Genomic DNA, 19,390 nt, shown 5'->3' on the forward strand with positions numbered 1-19,390 from the left:
AGACAAATCTCTGATGTTTCAGGGCAAGCAGACTCACGTCATAAAATGTTATTGAAGCAGTTTGGTAATAGACAGAGTAGATGAATCTCTGTTTATCTATCAATCTTCATTCAGCAGCAAAGTATACGTTAACCTGTCTGTTAGATGTGTCGATTCTGACACATATTCAGATCTCATTCATCTTGATTTCCTTTTGTTCTGAAACTAATTATGAGTGATATTGGAGATGAAATATCGTGTCGTGGAACATCTCTATGTTCTAATTCCGCCCGTCATTAAGAATGCACGATAGATCTGAGAAATAATTTATTTATGCACTATGTATGAACTGTGAATCTGAAATATCAATTGCAATAGTTGATGAAATATGAATGGAGAATATAGCTACCGTTCTTCCCTAGATAGTTATGCAGAGCACAAGAAGGTCATTGATCATCAGGTCACTCATCTTCTTTTAACTTGTTAATGTTCTTAGAGAAGAAAAGGTAGGTACAGAGAGTTTGGATGGTTTGTATTTTCTCCAGCATCTTCGTCTCAACAGAAGTCAGGGCTATGAGTCAGGGTGGACTGGACACAACATGCATATTCAAATCTTCAAAAAAACTGGGTCTCCGAAATATGTTTAAAACCTCATTATTTGACATTCAGATCCACATAAAAGCAATGCTAGCTGAGTGAAACAGAAATAAAATAATCAGTTTACTTCAAACATTGCTGCTAGAGAGGAAAACTGTCTCCATCAACATTAGGAAAACTATAGAGAGGGCAGATGCTTGGATGTTTAAATGTTCTTAAGACGATGAATACTTTTATGATGTCTCCACTTTCCTCCTCAGGCTCCATACTTCTGGCCCTCTAATTGTTGGGAACCTGAAAACACAGACTATGGTATGTTAGGTTGGGGTCCCTAGGGGTGGAATTTGAAAAATATTACTGAACTCCGATCAAAATGTGTCTAAATATTGCCTCTGAGATGTAATTATCCGTGCATAAACCCTCATTTTCCCCCCCCTGATGCCCCCCCACTCCCAGCCAGCCTAGCCTATAGCCCTGCTCAGTGCAGAGTGTCTGGCCCAGACTGTGTCATATCCTCCTGCCAACAGTGTAAACACAGACTATGGATATGTTGTCTCACACCCATTATTGATTGATGGATGCACTCTGTAATGCATCCCACTATCTGTCCAGGAGGATCTCATCTCACCCCTAAGCCTGCAGCGCTAGATTAGCCATCCAGGGTATAGGGGTGTTATTTTGTCACTAGGCTACCTGCCGCCCCTGGTGACACACGGGGCGGCAGGTAGCCTAGTGGTTAGAGCGTTGGACTAGTAACCGGAAGGTTGCTAGATCGAATACTGGAGCTGACAAGATAAGAATCTGTTGTTCTGCACCTGAACAAAGCAGGCCGTCATTGTAAATAAGAATCTGTTCTTAACTGACTTACCTAGTTAAATAAAAAAATATACATATTTTAAATCTCCAGGCTTTCATGTTTGCATGACATTTCTCCAGCCTGATAGTGTAAATGACAAAAGATGCCAACGGTCTCATTAAATATTGCTCAAAACACTCTGATCAGTAGAGATTTACTCAGGTGGAAACTGAATGGGTGGCATTTGTTTACAGGAGATAAACTACACTCACACAAATGTTGATGCATCATCTGTGGCATTTGTTTGGCAATGTCACAAAAAAGTCTGCCAAGCAACAGCAAGTAACTGACTACTTCTCTCCTCTGCAGCCATTTACCTGTGCAAGCGCACCATGCAGAACAAGGCCAGGCTGGAGCTAGCTGACTACGAGGCTGTGAGTGCCCTATTCACCCTACTGGAACTGTCGTCAGTACACTACCTATACACTACAGACCTGTTAAACAAAGCTATCATCTACATACCTACAGCTTCTCTCAGATCACATGCCATGCCACTGAGCTCTAGTCTATTTCATGCTCTATAGGTTTGGTGGTCGGGTCAGAGTGTTGTTTTCCCCACATAAAAAAAAGGTATTTTCAGTGAATATGTGCAGGTATGACAGATGTTTGCATTGCTCATGTGCCGAGCAGATGCCATTATTACGTGCAAATTACAACAGCCGTGATATTACTTGCTGATTAAGCTGAGATGCCTAGCTTTATGCAGTAAGAGAGTTATGCATTATAGCAATGTAATTACCTAAGAACGTTTACTGGTTTACTCTCACCCCTCATATCTCTATGATTGGGGGGTCTTACAGGAGAACCTGGCTCGACTGCAGAGGGCCTTCGCCAGGAAGTGGGAGTTCATCTTCATGCAAGCTGAGGCGCAGGTCAAGTGAGTGGACAGTAACTAGGCAAAAGAACATACACAACATATTGTGGTTTTAATACGTTGTCTATTGTGCCATATGTCAGTGTACTCCCTATGTCTCATTCACTGATGCAGATGACTATAGAGAGTCAGATGTATACCCCTAGGTTACTTTCTAGGTGACCTTTTAATCTTTGTCTTTTATCAATGTTCCTTCTATTACGCCTCCATCTGCTGGTTGACATTTGTAAACACAGCGCAGATCAGATACAGTCTATTCAACACGATATCAGGAAATTAAAAAAGGTCATGATGAACCTTTCAAATGATTATAGTCTGAGCACTAAGTATTTACTGTTGTTAGGTAGAGGTAAGAGATTATACATTAAGCTCTGCTAAATTCAGAGAGAAATAGGCCACCAAGCACTTATCAGAAAATGTCAGTTATGTAAGAGTTGTACCCTACCAGCGGCCATACCACAGATTGCTTGATGAAGCAATGAGACAGGTTGTGACCTACACTTCGAGCTTTTACCCTCCTCGGGTCTCTAAATAAGAGTGACACGTCTACCTGTGTACTCAGTATCAACCTATCTCTGTCCTCTGTCATCTACCCTCAGTATTTACCTGTCTCTGTCGTCTACCCTCAGTATCAACCTGGCTCTGTCCTCTGTCCCCTATCCTCAGTATTTACCTGTCTCTGTCCTCTGTCATCTACCCTCAGTATTTACCTGTCTCTGTCATCTACCCTCAGTATCAACCTGTCTCTGTCCTCTGTCGTCTACCCTCAGTATTTACCTGTCTCTGTCCTCTGTCGTCTACCCTCAGTATTTACCTGTCTCTGTCCTCTGTCGTCTACCCTCAGTATTTACCTGTCTCTGTCCTCTGTCGTCTACCCTCAGTATTTACCTGGCTCTGTCCTCTGTCCCCTATCCTCAGTATTTACCTGTCTCTGTCCTCTGTCGTCTACCCTCAGTATTTACCTGTCTCTGTCCTCTGTCGTCTACCCTCAGTATCAACCTGGCTCTGTCCTCTGTCCCCTATCCTCAGTATTTACCTGTCTCTGTCCTCTGTCGTCTACCCTCAGTATCAATCTGGCTCTGTCCTCTGTCCCCTATCCTCAGTATTTACCTGTCTCTGTCCTCTGTCGTCTACCCTCAGTATCAACCTGGCTCTGTCCTCTGTCCCCTATCCTCAGTATTTACCTGTCTCTGTCCTCTGTCGTCTACCCTCAGTATCAACCTGGCTCTGTCCTCTGTCCCCTACCCTCAGTATTTACCTGTCTCTGTCCTCTGTCGTCTACCCTCAGGATCGACAGGAAGAAGGACAAGGTTGAGAGGAAGATCTTGGACAGCCAAGAGAGGGCATTCTGGGACGTCCATCGCCCTGTGGTGAGCTGAGGGCTGAGGGGAGTTGGTGGTGAGCTGAGAGGAGGTAGTGGTTCTGGGGTCTGAGGGAGGGCTGGAGAGATGATTGATGAAAGGACAGGGAGTGTTACAGTGAAAGTACCATAGGGCTCTACTGTTAGAACAATAAAGGGTTCTATCAGTCTAGTTGTATAGTGTGGCCTGGGTTAGCCTGAATTAGACAGGATCCCAATTCTGTATTATCCAACTCCTCTGTGGTTGTAATGTTGAATGAAGTCTAGCCTCCAGGCTAGGGCAGGATACTGCCTGGTGACCCACTATAATCTGACCTAGAAACTAACTCTCTTACAGCCAGGCTGTGTAAATACCACAGAGATGGACATTCGCAAGTGCCGGAGAGAGAAGAATCCACAGAGGGTGAAAAAGGTAAGGAATTAGGCGTTGTAAGTGGTGAGTGGTCTCTCTGTTTGTGTATGTATGTATGTATATGTTCTGTGCGGCGCGTGCCTGTGTTGAGGGTGAGCGTATAAGCAATAACAGACATGTATATCCATTCTGTCCCTGTCCAGTCGGTGTATGGGGTAACAGACGACACCCAGACTCAGAGTCCAGTCCACCAGTCCCTCCCGTCCCAGCCGGCCAGGAAGCCCACCAGAGAGGACGTGCAGAAGGAGGTAACACACTGTGATGCTCCTGACAGGTCATTACTAACACCGCCATTATACATTATCTCCTGCTGTCTGTCTGTCTCATTCATCAATCATAACTCCAGCTCACTTCTGAGTAATGCGCTACTATCTTATTCTGCCATCGTTAATTATTTTCTCCCTCAGATTTCCTTCTTGAACATCCAGCTGGACAGACACTGTATGAAAATGTCCAAAGTAGCAGACAGCCTCATGGGCTACACAGAACAGTTCATGGTCTACGATCCTTTGGCGTCAACTATTGAACCATCCAACCCCTGGATCAGCGATGACATGACCTTCTGGGACCTGGAGGCTAGGTGGGTTCATTGGGGAGGCAGCATGAGGCTATAGGCACCATGGACACCATGCACAGACATCACTAGTCAACACAATCAGTCTTCAAATGACTGGTGGGGTCAGGCAGAGGGTTAGTGCTGTCAGGTGCTGGCTGAAATGTCATGATAGCCCAATGGCTAGCTCCTCTTTCTTTCCCTATGCAATCAACATTTTAAACAGCATCCACAACCACAATGTAATGCACACTACCGGTCAAAAGTTTTAGAACACCTACTCATTCAAGGGTTTTTCCTTATTTTTACTATTTTCTACATGGTAGAATAATAGTGAAGACATCAAAACTATGAAATAACACATATGGAATCATAAAGTAACCCAAAAATATATTTTAGATTTGAGATTCTTCAAATAGCCACCCTTTGCCTTGATGACAGCTTTGCACAGTTAACCAGGTCTGTTTTAAGTCTGAAAGGCATCATGGTTGTCTCTCTCCGTTCTTCCCTGTGAGCAGCCGGGACCCCAGCCAGCACCGTGTGAAGAAGTGGGGCTTCTCTCTGGAGGAGGCCCTAAAGGACCCAGCAGGGCAGGAAGCGTTCCTCAAGTTCCTGGAGTCGGAGTTCAGCTCAGAGAACCTCCGGTGAGAGATAGAGCCTTACAGGGACAGCTCACAGTGATACACAGTCACTATCCGCTTTCATTCTACTGTTTCACATCCATTTCAATTCCCCAGGCCATTAGATAGAGACTTTTGAGTGTCGGTAATGAGATTAAGGGAATGACTGCACTGAATGTCCACAGTGGGGAGCTCTCCTCTCCTGGCAGATAATAATGGGAAGTGAATGCTGCAGACACTGATCTCTATTGGCTGTGCCCTCCCTGTGCCCCTTGGCTAGGTTCTGGTTGGCAGTGCAGGACCTGAAGCGGAGGCCCCTGGAGAACGTGGCAACCAGGGCCCAGGAGATCTGGCAGGAGTTCCTGGCAGAGGGAGCGCCCAGCTCCATCAACTTGGACTCCCACAGCTATGAGCGCACCAGCTATAACCTCAAAGACCCTGGACGATACAGCTATGAGGACGCACAGGTATGTATCACAACCTCCCCTATGCACACAAACGCATATGCACGCACGCCCACACACACAGTCAATACTGCTGCTACTACTGCACATACAGTAAACCCCCTGCACATTGGTAGCTGAGAGGGGTGTGGATGGATAGATGGAGTGCGAAGGAAGTGAGTGAACAGCGGTGAAGAATCTGTGGTTGCCAGGGCCCACCCTTAGCGTAGTTGCAAACAACCGAATGTATTCGGTTTTCAGGGATACAGTTCATTCAACCTAGCTTCCTTTTCCTCTGAAAAACGGATGTGGAAACTCAGCTCAGTTGTCTTTTTAGGCTTGCTATGTTAGCCAGGGCCTAATGGGCCGAGTAATGCCTATGAATAGCCCATGCATTCATCATAGATTCCTTAGGTTCAAACTGTATTAGCTTTGTTTGAGGACGACTGCCTGATGGTGCATTAGCGTGGATGGCTCTGTGTTCACTCAGCCCTGTCTCGGGAGATTCCTCCCTCCCACCCTCCGTACCTCTCTCCCTCCCTCCCTTAGTCCCTTCATGTTAGCACGCATGGTCAACATTCAGCTCCCCCGTGCCTTCTTACATAATCTCATCTCTCCCTGTCTGTCTCTCTCTCTCTCTCTCACACACACACCCCCCCCCCCCCCCCCCAACGACCATCATCATCACCACCTCTTCCCTTTTCTCCAGGAGCACATCTTCAAGTTGATGAAAAGTGACAGCTATGCACGCTTCCTGAGATCTAACATCTATCAGGACCTCCTGCTAGCCAGAAAGAAGCCGGTGAGCTCTACTATAACTAACCCTAATCAGTCACACCCTCCACCTGGGATATTATGCATTTACTAAATATGTTTGAAAGCACTCCATCCTTTTTTTGGAAGAGGATACATTTATAATAAAATCTACACTTTCTACAGATACTATATCTCTATTTACATCTAAACTGAGACATTAGCTTACCTTTGCTTGATTATTTTTGTCACTTATTATATTCTTTGACTCCTTCAGATTTATACATACAATCACGGCTCTCTAAAACAGAAAATAAAGCAAGTGCTGTTATACTGTGTACTAGGATGATCAGCACCACAGCAGATCAAAGCATCATCTTCTCTTGGTGAGCAGCATCCCTGTGTTATCTAGTCCCCTGAAAAGGCACTCCCCCTGCTGGCCTGGTCCCTAGCTTCTCTACCACAGCCACTGCTTCTGGCTTCATGGCCTAAAATGTGTTTTGCCTTGAAACGCTTCTAACCTTGCCTCATCTCCTCCCCTCCCCGTGTCTCTCACCGTTTCTCACCCCCACCCAACCTCCACACCACCCTGCCTCTAGTCACAAACAGAGAGTGAGCAGGGCCGCCGTACCTCCCTGGAGAAGTTCACCCGCAGTGTGGTAAGTTACTAGAAACTAGGGCTGGAACACAGGCACGCGACCCAACGAAGACCTTTTTCAAGGTCAAAATGATTGTGACGGCTAGTAGTACAGAGGTCTTTGACTTGCATTTCTTTAAAAATTCTGAAAAGGACAGGTAAGTGCTCAACATGTTGGCAGGGATAGCTAGTCTAAGTACTTTCTTGGCACAGCAATGTACACAGACTGCATGATTTTTCAGAAACCCAGCCAGTAAAGTTTGTTTCCATCTTCCAGGGTAAGTCTTTGACGGGCAAGCGGCTGACAGGGCTGATGCAGTCATCCTGACACTGCCTGGACAGGAGGGGCATAGAGAGACACCCCTGGAGGGGTCATGACCATGTGGGGAGAGGGGCGTGCTGGGGCAGGAGGCTCTGTTCTGAAGGGTTACAGACAGTACCATGCAGAACTGGGGTTAGGAATACTCACAGAACCACAGAGGAATGGATCATGCCAGCCAGGGCGGGCCTTGACCCACTCACTACATGGCATGCATACAGTACAAGCACACACAGACACACACGGTTACAGTGGGGCTACATACAAGCTCAAAGAGTCATAGTGGGGTATATACATATATAAATATACAGTTCCATCTGCCCTCACTAGGCAGTCAGCAATAAAGACAGCAGGATAACAAATCTCTTTTTAAAATCTATCTAAATCTATATCATATTTTTTCTTATACAGTAGACCGTATAATCCTGTTTACTGATGGAAACTTAAAACCTATTATTTTTGCAGTGATTGGGAATATATTTTTTATTTGCCCATAAATCTAAGGTATTATAATTGTTATTATAGAAGACCGGTTAAGAAACTTTGAGGGAAATTCTCCATGCTTCATTACATTCCAAGAGTAGGTATAAGGCCTTGATAGAGAATCTACAATGAATCATTGCATGTTTCATCAAAACATTTTGTTTGTTTAGAATTCATGCTGGGGTTGTATTTTTACTGATTGAAATCATGAAGTCCAATTGAGGTCAATGGCTTATTCTTCAAAGGAGACCTGGACAAGAAAGCTCTAGTATTTTACATAGACGATCATACACTCTAGAACACCTACCATTTGATTCAATCAATATAGATAGCTTTAATGTTACAAAACCCTATCCCTTATGGAAAATGTCAATAATGTCGATGAGTTTATAAATTTGTGATTTCAGCCTTATTTAGTATTTTACACGGCATCGTGTGGTTTAAATATGATTCTGGACCTATTCATGCCAAATAAGTGCCACATCTGATCAGTCAGATACTTAAGTGACATTCACATGCCTTACAGGCCCCTAATGAAAATAGCCCTGCATCACTACCATCTAATGGAGAGTAAACACCATGCACAACCTCTGTGGAACATGGTGGCCTGCCCTAACAGGTGTGGCAGGAATATTTATTTATGTAAAATAATTTATTAACCAGGGGAACCCATTGAGACCAGGGCCTCATTTTACCCCGCAATCATAGGTGTCCTACAGTATAACGTTTAACAGCCCAAGAAATTCAGTTTTATTCAGTACTAGCCTTTCTGTTGCATGAGTGTCAATGTAAACCATTACCTACATGCTCAGTCATTTATCCATAGTCCAGTTTTTGGGTCAGAGAGATGTGTATGTGCTCATCATATGTTGCAAGCCATTGTTATATTTGCCAAACAGTGTGCATGCTTGTTAGGGAAAATGCTCTGGCGAAATGGAGTTTAGGGAGTCTGAGCTGGGGAGTAAAAGTCACGTGAACAGAGACCCAGCAGGCTACTTGGTTCTTCTTCTATCTTCAAACACAAACAAAAGGGAAGTGCCCTCGATCCCCACCACTGAACAGAACAGGAGTATCACTGCTGAAAGGACAAACTCATGAGATACACCTGACTGATATATTGCATCCACATCCACCCCTGGAACTGGATCATACAGTACATGATACCTCTTCTACCCTCCCAAAGACCTGAGCTAGAAGAGGGTATCATTCACAGCACAACAACAACTCCCTCGTGTGGTGAGGGGGGGGGGGGGACACACACATGATCAACTCAGATCAAAGTTTATTGGTTGCGTACACAGTTATGCCATAGACAATATTATGAAAGACAAATCGAGAGCTTGGTACTATAATGTTCAATCTGCATTGTCAAAATTCAGTTATTGACATAGTTCTGTTCAGCGTTCTCTATCTATATAGTGATCTAAATACCCCAATTCATGTGAAGTTAAAAATAATAAAAAATAAAAAATTGCTGAGACCAAAGGGTTCGGAACTTTAAAGCCAATTATATCAGAAACATATTTTTTTCAGATAGAACGTTATAGTCCCAAGTTCTTGAAATACTGAGATAATTATTTCAATAATTGTTTCAATTAGAGTTGCTGCAATGCACTGTACTGGTTAATATTTATGATTATCATAAACTGATAACCTCGACTGTAAGGTAGAGATGCTTAATTTATTGAGTCAGTGTTTAAGAATATTGTCGGCACAAACACAATAGTGTATGTACAGAGTGCATTGTATATAAATTGACTCTATAGATTTCCATTATCTAAAAGCACATTTTATGGTATGGGCACATTACTATGCATGTAACATATCCAGGGAATTTGTGCTTCTAGTTTCTCAAACAGCAAGATGACTATTATCAATGTAAAATACCCATGCACCTGGTATCTTGTGGGCACCAAATAATAAAACCTTTGGACCTCTGTCTACATGGTGACCTCTCATTTACAGTATGTGATAACTAGGTAGTAACATTGTAATTACTACAATAGTGTTACATAGGACCGCAGAAAAACATCTCCAAATATCCAGAGGGGGCAGAGTCTCATTCTTTATTTTCTTTCAATACAATAAAAATAGTTTAACAAAGACTTAATTCTCTCGATTTGAGTTATTTACAGTTGAAGATAAAATGACTGGTCAAGTCCATTTAATCTCTTGGCTCCATTCCGACCCCTGTGCTTCCTAACTCAGGAAGGCTTGCTAAGAGCTCTGGGGTTATTGCTGTGTCTTTGACTCTTTGATGAGGTATACAAGCTATGCACCATTACATGATTGGTGGTGATGACACTTGTTTCTATACAGACAGACATCACTGACTTCCATGAAGTGTTGTTTGGAAGTATACTGTATCATGCTGTTTGTTCGAGGACGTCACCAGTGAGAGAAAACAATGACCATAATAGCAACCAAGTTAGTCATATTAAACGACAACCTAAGACCTTTGAGATTACCATGGAAACTCAGTAATTGATGGGGAGGTTGTTGTTGATTACCAAAATAATTCTCCATAGAAGTCCTAGAAACTGTGGATGAAAGGGTCCCTGAGGGCATTCAGTGTTAAGAATGTTTATGTGAGTGAGTGTCTAGTCAACATTTAAGACACAAAATATCTGATAGGAAATGATCTGATGTGATTGGTCAAAAGACAATAAGTAGAAAAAAGATCTGAATTGGGCTGCCTGTGTAAACGTAGCTATATAGCACTTAAAAGCAAATGTCAAAAATAACATTGTTTTACAGCTTAAAGACTCCTTCTGCAATTGTAAGCAACTATCCTTGCATTATGCACACATGCCATGTAAGTGATTCTGGACAAAAGCGTTTGACAAGCGAGTCAGAGGAAGGAGAAAATATGGAGTAATGTGCCCATGAACTTGGTTGGGCACAGTTCAGAATACTGTGATTTGTTAAAGCTGATTTCACTAAACGTGTTATTGTGATGACTAAACCATAGGGATACAATCACATGAGGCAGGCAGGGGACAGTGGCTGACAATGAATGCATCATGATGCAGAGAAGAACAATCAACAGCAGTACAAATCATACGCCTGAGTAGAAGTAGGTATTGTAGAAAGACAGAGGTATAAACAAAGCCAGAACAAACAGAATAATAAAATATCCACCTCTCACCAAAATGACACCAACAACCCAATCTGTCAATATCGTGTTCAAAACAAAAGGAACATAGCATGATTCTAACTTCAGGATGAAAGGGATTCAAGCAAGCTCTTGATTTGTTTGGCCCGCTCAAGTGACATTAAAAAGAGTAAGAGAATGTCTAAGTAGTCCAGAGGTTTTGTTGTATAAGTGACAGAGGAAGTCCAGCACCGCCGCTATGACAGGGGCAGAGGTTAAAGTTCAGGGTGGTTCCAGTGAGGTCACTGGGTCATCATGGCTGTCAGAGCTGGTTTCTTGCCTGGGTCGCAGGCTGGCACAGTGATGAAGTTAATGACGTCTCAGTGTCACATTGGATCCCGCCGGCTGGGCATGGTGGCCACAGCCGTAGAGGACGAAAACAATACATATTCTCAGGGGGGGAAATTTCTTCAAAAAGAGAAAATATCTGAGTTAGGGAGGATTAAGTTATGTGGTCGCTGGCAGGCTGGCATTATAGCTGTCGGACGGATGGCTGTTTGGTGGCTGACTGTCAGATGGATAGGGTCTTTGGGCCCAGTGAAGGGGTGTGTGGAGGCCCAGGTGAGGGTCCTGAACCTCTCCCCTCACTGGCTGCAAAGCCCCCTGGGTCCTCATGCCATGGTACTCCTACAACAGAGACAAATGGGTCAGATCGTGGAGTCACACTCTCCAAAATAGCTGGCATAAAACCAACAGTTGTTTTTATCTTTGTTGATGGCAAATGCAAGGCATGAACTGATGGAATAAGAATATACCTTGTATTTAAATGAGAAAGTACTGTACTATGTTTGAATAGGACCTAGGTGCTTACCTTTCAGCTAGCCATGCCCTGCTTCTGGTATAACCCTAATTCACACCACTGCATTTTCACATTATTATAATCCAGAGGATGAAGCAGTGGAAGTCTTTCCAAACTGCATGGTGATTCTAGTGACATCAACAAGTCGAGGGAAGGGTTTGCGTTGACATTCATTCTTCATCCAGACATTGTCATTTAACTAAATTATTGGATTTTATTTTCTCTGGCAAATCATCTCAAAAAGAGCATAATTATATCCACATGTTCCAGTGTTTTTTCATAACATATATGCCTTTTCCGCTCCAGTGGAAAAATAATCCAATAAATTCTTCTTTCCATTTCACATAGGGAGCAAGTCATTTGTCTAGAGACACCTTCAGTTGCTTTCAAAGTTAATGTAAAAAAACACATTCATAAATTATTAAACAAGGTTCAGTAGATAACAAAATAACACTTCTTGCATTTCTCTCCTGAAATAATCACTTTAAATAAAAACATTTAAAAAGAAGCAGCAGACTTTTGCCAGAGGTTATCCATATTGAAAATAGTCTTTAAACCTAGAAAGTTCTTCTCTATCTGTATCGGTTGGGCGTCCCCTTGCCGTTTGACGAGGGCTCTTCAAGCTCATCGTCCTCAAAGCCGTGAAACGTGGACGTGTCACTCTCCGAGGTGGTGCCAAACAGTTCCTCTGCCCCAGCAAACGGCCTGCTGTCCTCCTTCTCTTCTGGGCGGCCAGCTGGCAACAACAAGATGACAGGATGATGGTAGCACATAACAGCTACAGTACAGCTTAGTCATAGTCATGGTTTTGGATGCTGTGTAGCAGAGCAGGGTACTCACTGGAGCACCGGCAGACTGCGCAGGGACCCCTCTCCCCAGATTTACCCCTCTGCTTGTTGGAGCCTGGGGTGCACCGGCATGAGTCACAGTAGTTATTGGTAATGGCAGTACTACCTGGACCCTTCTGACCTGCAGAGGATGACCAGAAGGCTGGATCAACTAGATATGAACAAAATTCATGAAAAAATATGTTTTCAAAGTCTTCAGACAGGGCTGACCTAAACATTATTTGTGTACATTGTTGGTTAAAAATGGGGCTAGTGAACTTGCACTGAACACAGAAATCACATGTTGACAGCCCAGGGGAGGTGGTTAGCCATGAGGCGCAGGTAAACCTGATGCACTGTTACACCTATAGCTATCCCTACTTTAGCTAATTGACTGCAACAAAGCTCACATGAATATGCAAACTGCAAACTAGGAATAGCCATGATGTTTAAAAACACACATTGGCTCTCTGTATATTTCTATTTCTGTGGATGGTGAAACCAGAAGAGACACGTTTTAGAGGCCATGAATATCAGTTTGCGTGCCTTACGTTTGTGTCGGTCAGAGCGCTGTGCGGAGGGTGATCGGGAGGACTCGGACCCCCTCTCCTCTGCCAGGTGGGAATGGGTGTAGTGGTAACTCAGCCCTGTACGGTGCATGTAACGCTTCCCGCAGACTGAGAGAGCACAAAACACAGACAAAAACACTCAGTTCTTCCCTTCTTAGAACGTGTCTATCAACACAGAGAAATTACGAATTGCATTTATGTGCCACTTTCAGAGCTAGACACACAGGGATTTGGTAAAAATTCAAAAAGACCTTTACATCACAATGTTCCCATCACTGCACTGAAAACATTAGGATCCATTTCAACATTAGGTACACTGGTAGTGTCAGTATGTTTTCCCAATTTGAGCATTCATGTCATTTTTGTTGCACAATGGCTTTATCGCATCTTCAAGTATGCTCAGTAAGGTCATATCTGTAGCCTAACAGAACATGCCTCGAGAATTTCAACAAGTTGAGTTCTGTAAATAGACTGATAGGATCCAAATTGTGGAGCTTAGCTTATCTGTTGGGGAAAAGTATGAAAATACAGGGAACTGGTTCACACCTCAGTAATACGGAACACAATCAGGAGAAACATAAACCTGATGTGGGAACAAAAGTGTTTCAAGAGTCACACAACATGGACTCATTGTTTAGAGAATGGATAGAGTACACCACTAAGATCACTGAGAATACTCATCAACTACAAACAAATCCAAATTTACTAAGATACCAGTAAAAGGCAACAAGTTCAGATACCAGAGGTCGCTGTTTTTGACTTCTGCTTTTGTTTGTATCTGTCTGAAATAGAGAAAACACAAAGCAAAAATAAAATAAAAAAAATGGCATGAGTATGTCCGACTCAGAAAGTCACCACAACAACAGAACATCCAGAACTCCTGCCTAGGTTCTCCACATGCAAATGCCATGCCTACTGGACTACCTGAGACAGTGACAACGCTGTCTCCTCTGTGCTTCTCATCTCTGGTAAGAAGCAAGTGGAAACACACATGGCTCTGATAAATGTGTGAGTTCTCCAAGGGGGATTTGAATGACTTATCTACATAGTACTGAAATGTTAGGGTTTCATTTAGTTTGAGTTAAGACCTGATGGCTAGATGGTTGAAATGTTAGGGTTTCATTTAGTTTGAGTTAAGACCTGATGGCTAGATGGTTGAAATGTTAGGGTTTCATTTAGTTTGAGTTGAGAGCTGATGGCTAGATGGTTGAAATGTTAGGGTTTCATTTAGTTTGAGTTAAGACCTGATGGCTAGATGGTTGAAATGTTAGGGTTTCATTTAGTTTGAGTTAAGAGCTGATGGCTAGATGGTTGAAATGTTAGGGTTTCATTTAGTTTGAGTTAAGACCTGATGGCTAGATGGTTGAAATGTTAGGGTTTCATTTAGTTTGAGTTAAGACCTGATGGCTAGATGGTTGAAATGCTGTCCTGAGGGCACCACAGCACCTAATCCCTTTGTAGAAAGACATCCAGACCTGAGAAATCAATATCCATTTTTATGATTAAAATATACTGTTTAACTAGCTTACAGAGACATGGTAGTACCATCAGCTCTCTTCAGGAGAATGTCTTTAACAAAACCAACCAGTTGAAATGGAGATCAAATGTCTCATGACTGGATGATATCATAATGCACCTTTTGATACGATATGTGAGGGAGATTGATCATTACTTGACTTATTTACTTACTGTCACAGCTATATGGCTTGTCCTGGTCATCCATGTCTGTCCTCCTGCGGCCTGAAATCCGACCCTGTGGGGACAAAACCACCATCACCATGGTGACCAAGGAGACCACAGTGCTAAGCCAGCAGAAGCCATAGAGACTCAGTGATTCAAGGAAAGTGGCAAGCAGAAGTACATGACAACAAAGTGTCATGCAATTGAAAAGGAAACCTACAGTATAATCCCATATCATACTAAACTAAAATGTCCAACCGATAAGTTACCACCTCATAAAGGCAGACCCAGCCCAATCAAGAGAATATTAACAGGCAAACACTAATACCTGTGAAATCAAACTGACATCTTTCCTGCCAGCCAACAACTGTATATGGTAGGATATATTTCTACCCCATTAGTTGAAACTATGATTTGTTAAAAGTTTTTTTTGGTGGAAAGATACACATGACAGAGAATAGAAAGGGGGAAGGTGATTTGTAAAATAACTTACATTTTGGAAATAAAATAAATGTAAGTGAAATTTCACTTGCAAAGAAAGCAGCCAACAGATAAGCAAATTTCTACAGGTGCATTCAACTGGCTGGCAGGATAATAGGTGAGATGGTAGTTCATAGCTACAGGTCGTCTGTTTCCATTGTCATCAATGTCATAGTAACAGTCTGTATAAAGGAAATGTTTCTCAGGACAGGTATTTTTTAAAGCTTATGACTGGATTGTGATGGGGAAAAAAATACTAATCTATAATGTAATTCTGTCAGTATAAATACAATCGCACTTAGCCATGGTACCAAGATGATTTCATGCATTATAATGAATTGATTCAGATCATTCTCTAGCACTGAGTGGTATTCAGAAAACAGGAAGTCCTCACAGCACAGATGCCCAGATAATGAATGCAAATATAGTACCAGTGAGGGACTGAATCCATTAATGAATTATTAACTAGGGTAGTCATGTGCATTAGGAGTAGTTCACTACAGTACAGTATGTCTCTGTGGATCACCTACCCTGCTTTTTCCTCTGTGTCTTTTTTTGGGGGTGTCCACGTCATAGTCCTCATCGTCATGGTAAGCATCTTCAGCTGCGTCAGCCTCCAAGACCCTCTGTGGAGAAAAAGGAATAGAGAGATCTCCCTCTTGTCTAGAGGGCAAAGACACTGCCTGACTGTCTGAGGAAGTATAAAATAAGGTAATAAAATGTGTCCAGGATAGATGGCTGTAATAAAATATGATAAGGCTATAAACCTCTGATACTTGCTATTTGCATATTTGAGCACGTTATGACAGTATGCCCTTATAAGGGCTGACCCCATTTAGCCGACTGGTCGATTGTTTGGTCGATAGGCTGTTGGTCAACCGAGATTTCTTTAGTGGAGCAGTCCATTTTTTGGGGGGGGGTTTTCTGTCTGATTTGCGGTGTCTCAGTGCACAAATCCATTGTAGAAGCCATGGGGATGGCACAGTTCATCACCCTAAGACATGTGATACTGAAATTGTACACTGCTCAAAAAAATAAAGGGAACACTTAAACAACACAATGTAACTCTATTGTAACTCTAGCCGTCTATTTACCACCACAAAAAGATACTGGCACTAAGACCACACTCAATGAGCTGTATAAGGCCATAAGCAAAAAAGAAAATGCTAATCCAGAGGCGGCACTCCTATTGGCCGAGGACTTTAATGCAGGGAAATGTAAATCCTTTTTACCTCATTTCTACCAGCATGTCACGTGCAACCAGAGGAAAAAGCAAAATAAAACTCTAGACCACCTTTACTCCACACACAGAGATGCATACAAAGCTTTCCCTCGCCCTCTATTTGGCAAATCTGACCCTAATTCTATCCTCCTGGTTCCTGCTTACAAGCAAAACCTAAAGCAGGAAGTACCAGTGACTCGCTCAATATGGAAGTGGTCAGATGACGCGCATGCTACAGGACAGTTTTGCTAGCACAGACTGGAATATGTTCCGGAATTCATCCAATGGCATTGAGGAGTATTACCAACTCAGTCACCAGCTTCATCAATAAGTGCATTGATGACGTCGTCCCCACAGGGATCGTACGTACATACCCCAACCAGAAGCCATGGATTACAGGCAACATCCAGCTAAAGGCTAGAGCTGCCGCTTTCAAGGAGCGGGACACTAATCCAGACGCTTATAAGAAATCCCGCTATGCCCTCAGAAGAACCATCAGACAGGCAAAGCATCAAAACAAGACTAAGACTGAATCCTGCTACACCGGCTCTGACGCGCTTCGGATGTGACAGGGCTTAAAAACTACTACGGACTACAAAGGGAAACCCAGCCGCGAGCTGCCCAGTGACACGAGCCTACTAGATGAGCTAAATGCCTTTTGTGTTCGCTTCGAGGCAAGCAACACTGAAGCATGCATGAGAGCACCAGCTGTTCCAGACGACTGGGTGATCACGCTTTCCGTAGCTGATATGAGCTAGACCTTTAAACAGGTCAACATTCACAAAGCCGTGGGGCCAGATGGATTACTAGGACGTGTACTCAAAGCATGCGCGGACCAACTGGCAAGTGTCTTCACTGACATTTTCAACCTCTCCCTGACCGTGTCTGTAATAACTACATGTTTCAAACAGTCCACCATAGTCCCTGTGCCCAAGAAATCGAAGGTAACCTGCGCTCACGTCGGCAGCCATGAAGTGCTTTGAAAGGCTGGTCATGGCTCACATCAACACCATCATGCCAGAAACCCTAGACCCACTCCAATTCGCATACCACCCCAACATATCCGCAGATGATGCAATCGCAATCCACACTGCCCTTTCCTACCTGGACAAAATGAACACCTATTTGACTAAAGCCCAGTGCTCAACACCATAGTGCCCACAAAGCTCATCACTAAGCTAAGGACCCTGGGCCTAAACCCCTCTGCAACTGGATCCTGGACTTCCCAGGTGGTAAGGGTAGGCAACACATCTGCCACGCTGATCCTCAACAGTGGGGCCCATCAGGGGTGCGTGCTTAGTCCCGTCCTCTACTCCCTGTCCACCCATGACTGCGTGGCCAAGCACAACTCCAACACCCTCATTAAGTTTGTAGACAACAGTGGTCGGCCTGATCACCGACAACGATGAGACAGCCTATAGGGAGGTCAGAGACCTGGCAGTGTGGTGCCAGGACAACCAACTCTCTCTCAATGTGAGCAAGACAAAAGGAGCCGATTGTGGACTATAGGAAAAGGAGGGCCGAACAGCCCCCCTTTAACATCGACGAGACTGGAGTGGAGCGGGTCGAGAGTTTCAAGTTCCTCTATGTCCACATCACCAACAAACTATCATGGTCCAAACACACCAAGACAGTTGTGAAGAGGGTACGACAACACCTTTTCCCCCTCAGAAGACAAAGATTTGGCATGGGTCCCCAGATCCTCAAAAAGTTATACAGCTGCACCAGAGAGCATCCTGATCAGTTGCATCACTGCCTGGTATGGCAGCTGCTCGGCACCTGACCATAAGGTGCTACAAAGGGTAGTGCGTACAGCCCAGTACATCACTGGGGCCAAGCTTCCTGACATCCAGGACCTATATACTAGGCGGTGTCAGAGGAAGGCCCAAAAAAGTATCAAAGACGCCAGTCACCCAAGTCATAGACTGTTCTCTCTGCTACCACACGGCAAGCAGTACTGGAGCGCCAAGTCTAGGACCAAAAGGCTCTTTTAACAGCTTCTACCCCCAAGCATAAGACTGCTGAACAACTAATCAAATGACCACCCAGATCATCTACATTGACCCCCCCTTTTCTTTTTACACTTGATTTGTATTTGGAGAGTTCATTCCATTCTTCTCTGCAGATCTTCTCAAGCTCTATCAGGTTGGATGGGGAGCATCGCTGCACAGTATTTTCGGAGTAGTTTGATCTGGTTCAATTCCGGGCACTGGCTGGGCCACCATGCTTCACCGTAGGGATGGTGCCAGGTTTCCTCCAGACGTGGTGCTTGGCCTTCAGGCAAAAGAGTTCAATATTGGTTTCATCAGACCAGAGAATCTTGTTTCTCATGGTCAGAGTCCTTTAGGTGCCTTTTGGCAAACTCATTATAGGGTCTTAATTTAAAAAAATCAATTTTAGTATAAGGCTGTAACGTCACAAAATGTGGAAAAAGGGAAGGGGTCTGAATACTTTCCGAATGCACTGTATGTAAAAATAATGGTGCAACACTAATAAATCTAATAGGATTTTAACCTCTTGAAGCTAGGGGGCAGAATTTTTATGTTTGGAAAAATAACGTTCCCAATGTAAGCTGCCTATTTCTCAGGTCCAGATACTAGAATATGCATATAATTGACAGAGTAGGATAGAAAACTCTAAAGTTTTCAAAACTGTCAAAATATTGTCTGTGAGTATAACAGAACTGATTTTTGCAGGCTAAAACCTGAGGAAATCCAACCCGGAAGTGACTCTTATTTTGAAAAATCACTGTTCCATTGCTTGCCTTTCATCC

At 43.5% G+C, this 19,390-nt stretch overlaps 2 protein-coding genes across 3 annotated transcripts in view; one reads left to right on the forward strand and one right to left on the reverse strand.

Moving 5' to 3' along the window:
• LOC120023449 (regulator of G-protein signaling 6-like) overlaps nt 1-9,927 on the forward strand; it is a 51,529-nt gene extending 41,602 nt beyond the window's left edge. The window contains exons 5-16 of the mRNA XM_038967469.1: nt 837-888; nt 1,742-1,806; nt 2,233-2,309; nt 3,595-3,676; nt 4,004-4,078; nt 4,222-4,326; nt 4,486-4,658; nt 5,150-5,275; nt 5,532-5,718; nt 6,404-6,496; nt 7,047-7,106; nt 7,362-9,927. Coding sequence (XP_038823397.1) covers nt 837-888; nt 1,742-1,806; nt 2,233-2,309; nt 3,595-3,676; nt 4,004-4,078; nt 4,222-4,326; nt 4,486-4,658; nt 5,150-5,275; nt 5,532-5,718; nt 6,404-6,496; nt 7,047-7,106; nt 7,362-7,412 — 1,146 coding nt within the window. The 3' untranslated portion in view covers nt 7,413-9,927. The remainder of the gene's footprint in view (nt 1-836; nt 889-1,741; nt 1,807-2,232; nt 2,310-3,594; nt 3,677-4,003; nt 4,079-4,221; nt 4,327-4,485; nt 4,659-5,149; nt 5,276-5,531; nt 5,719-6,403; nt 6,497-7,046; nt 7,107-7,361) is intronic.
• Nucleotides 9,549-19,390, reverse strand: part of LOC120023450 (zinc finger protein DPF3-like) — a 37,137-nt gene continuing 27,295 nt past the window's right edge. Inside the window, exons 5-9 of one of the 2 annotated variants that reach the window (XM_038967471.1) lie at nt 15,926-16,021; nt 14,925-14,988; nt 13,218-13,343; nt 12,680-12,808; nt 9,549-12,575 (exon numbers count right to left, since the gene is read on the reverse strand). In XM_038967471.1, the coding sequence (XP_038823399.1) occupies nt 12,412-12,575; nt 12,680-12,808; nt 13,218-13,343; nt 14,925-14,988; nt 15,926-16,021 (579 nt within the window). In that variant the 3' untranslated portion in view covers nt 9,549-12,411. Of the gene's footprint in view, nt 12,576-12,679; nt 12,839-13,217; nt 13,344-14,924; nt 14,989-15,925; nt 16,022-19,390 lie in introns of both variants that reach the window. The other variant, XM_038967470.1, reaches the window with a different exon arrangement.

The sequence above is a fragment of the Salvelinus namaycush genome, chromosome 28 (assembly GCF_016432855.1).
Source record: "Salvelinus namaycush isolate Seneca chromosome 28, SaNama_1.0, whole genome shotgun sequence".
NCBI lineage: Eukaryota > Metazoa > Chordata > Actinopteri > Salmoniformes > Salmonidae > Salvelinus > Salvelinus namaycush.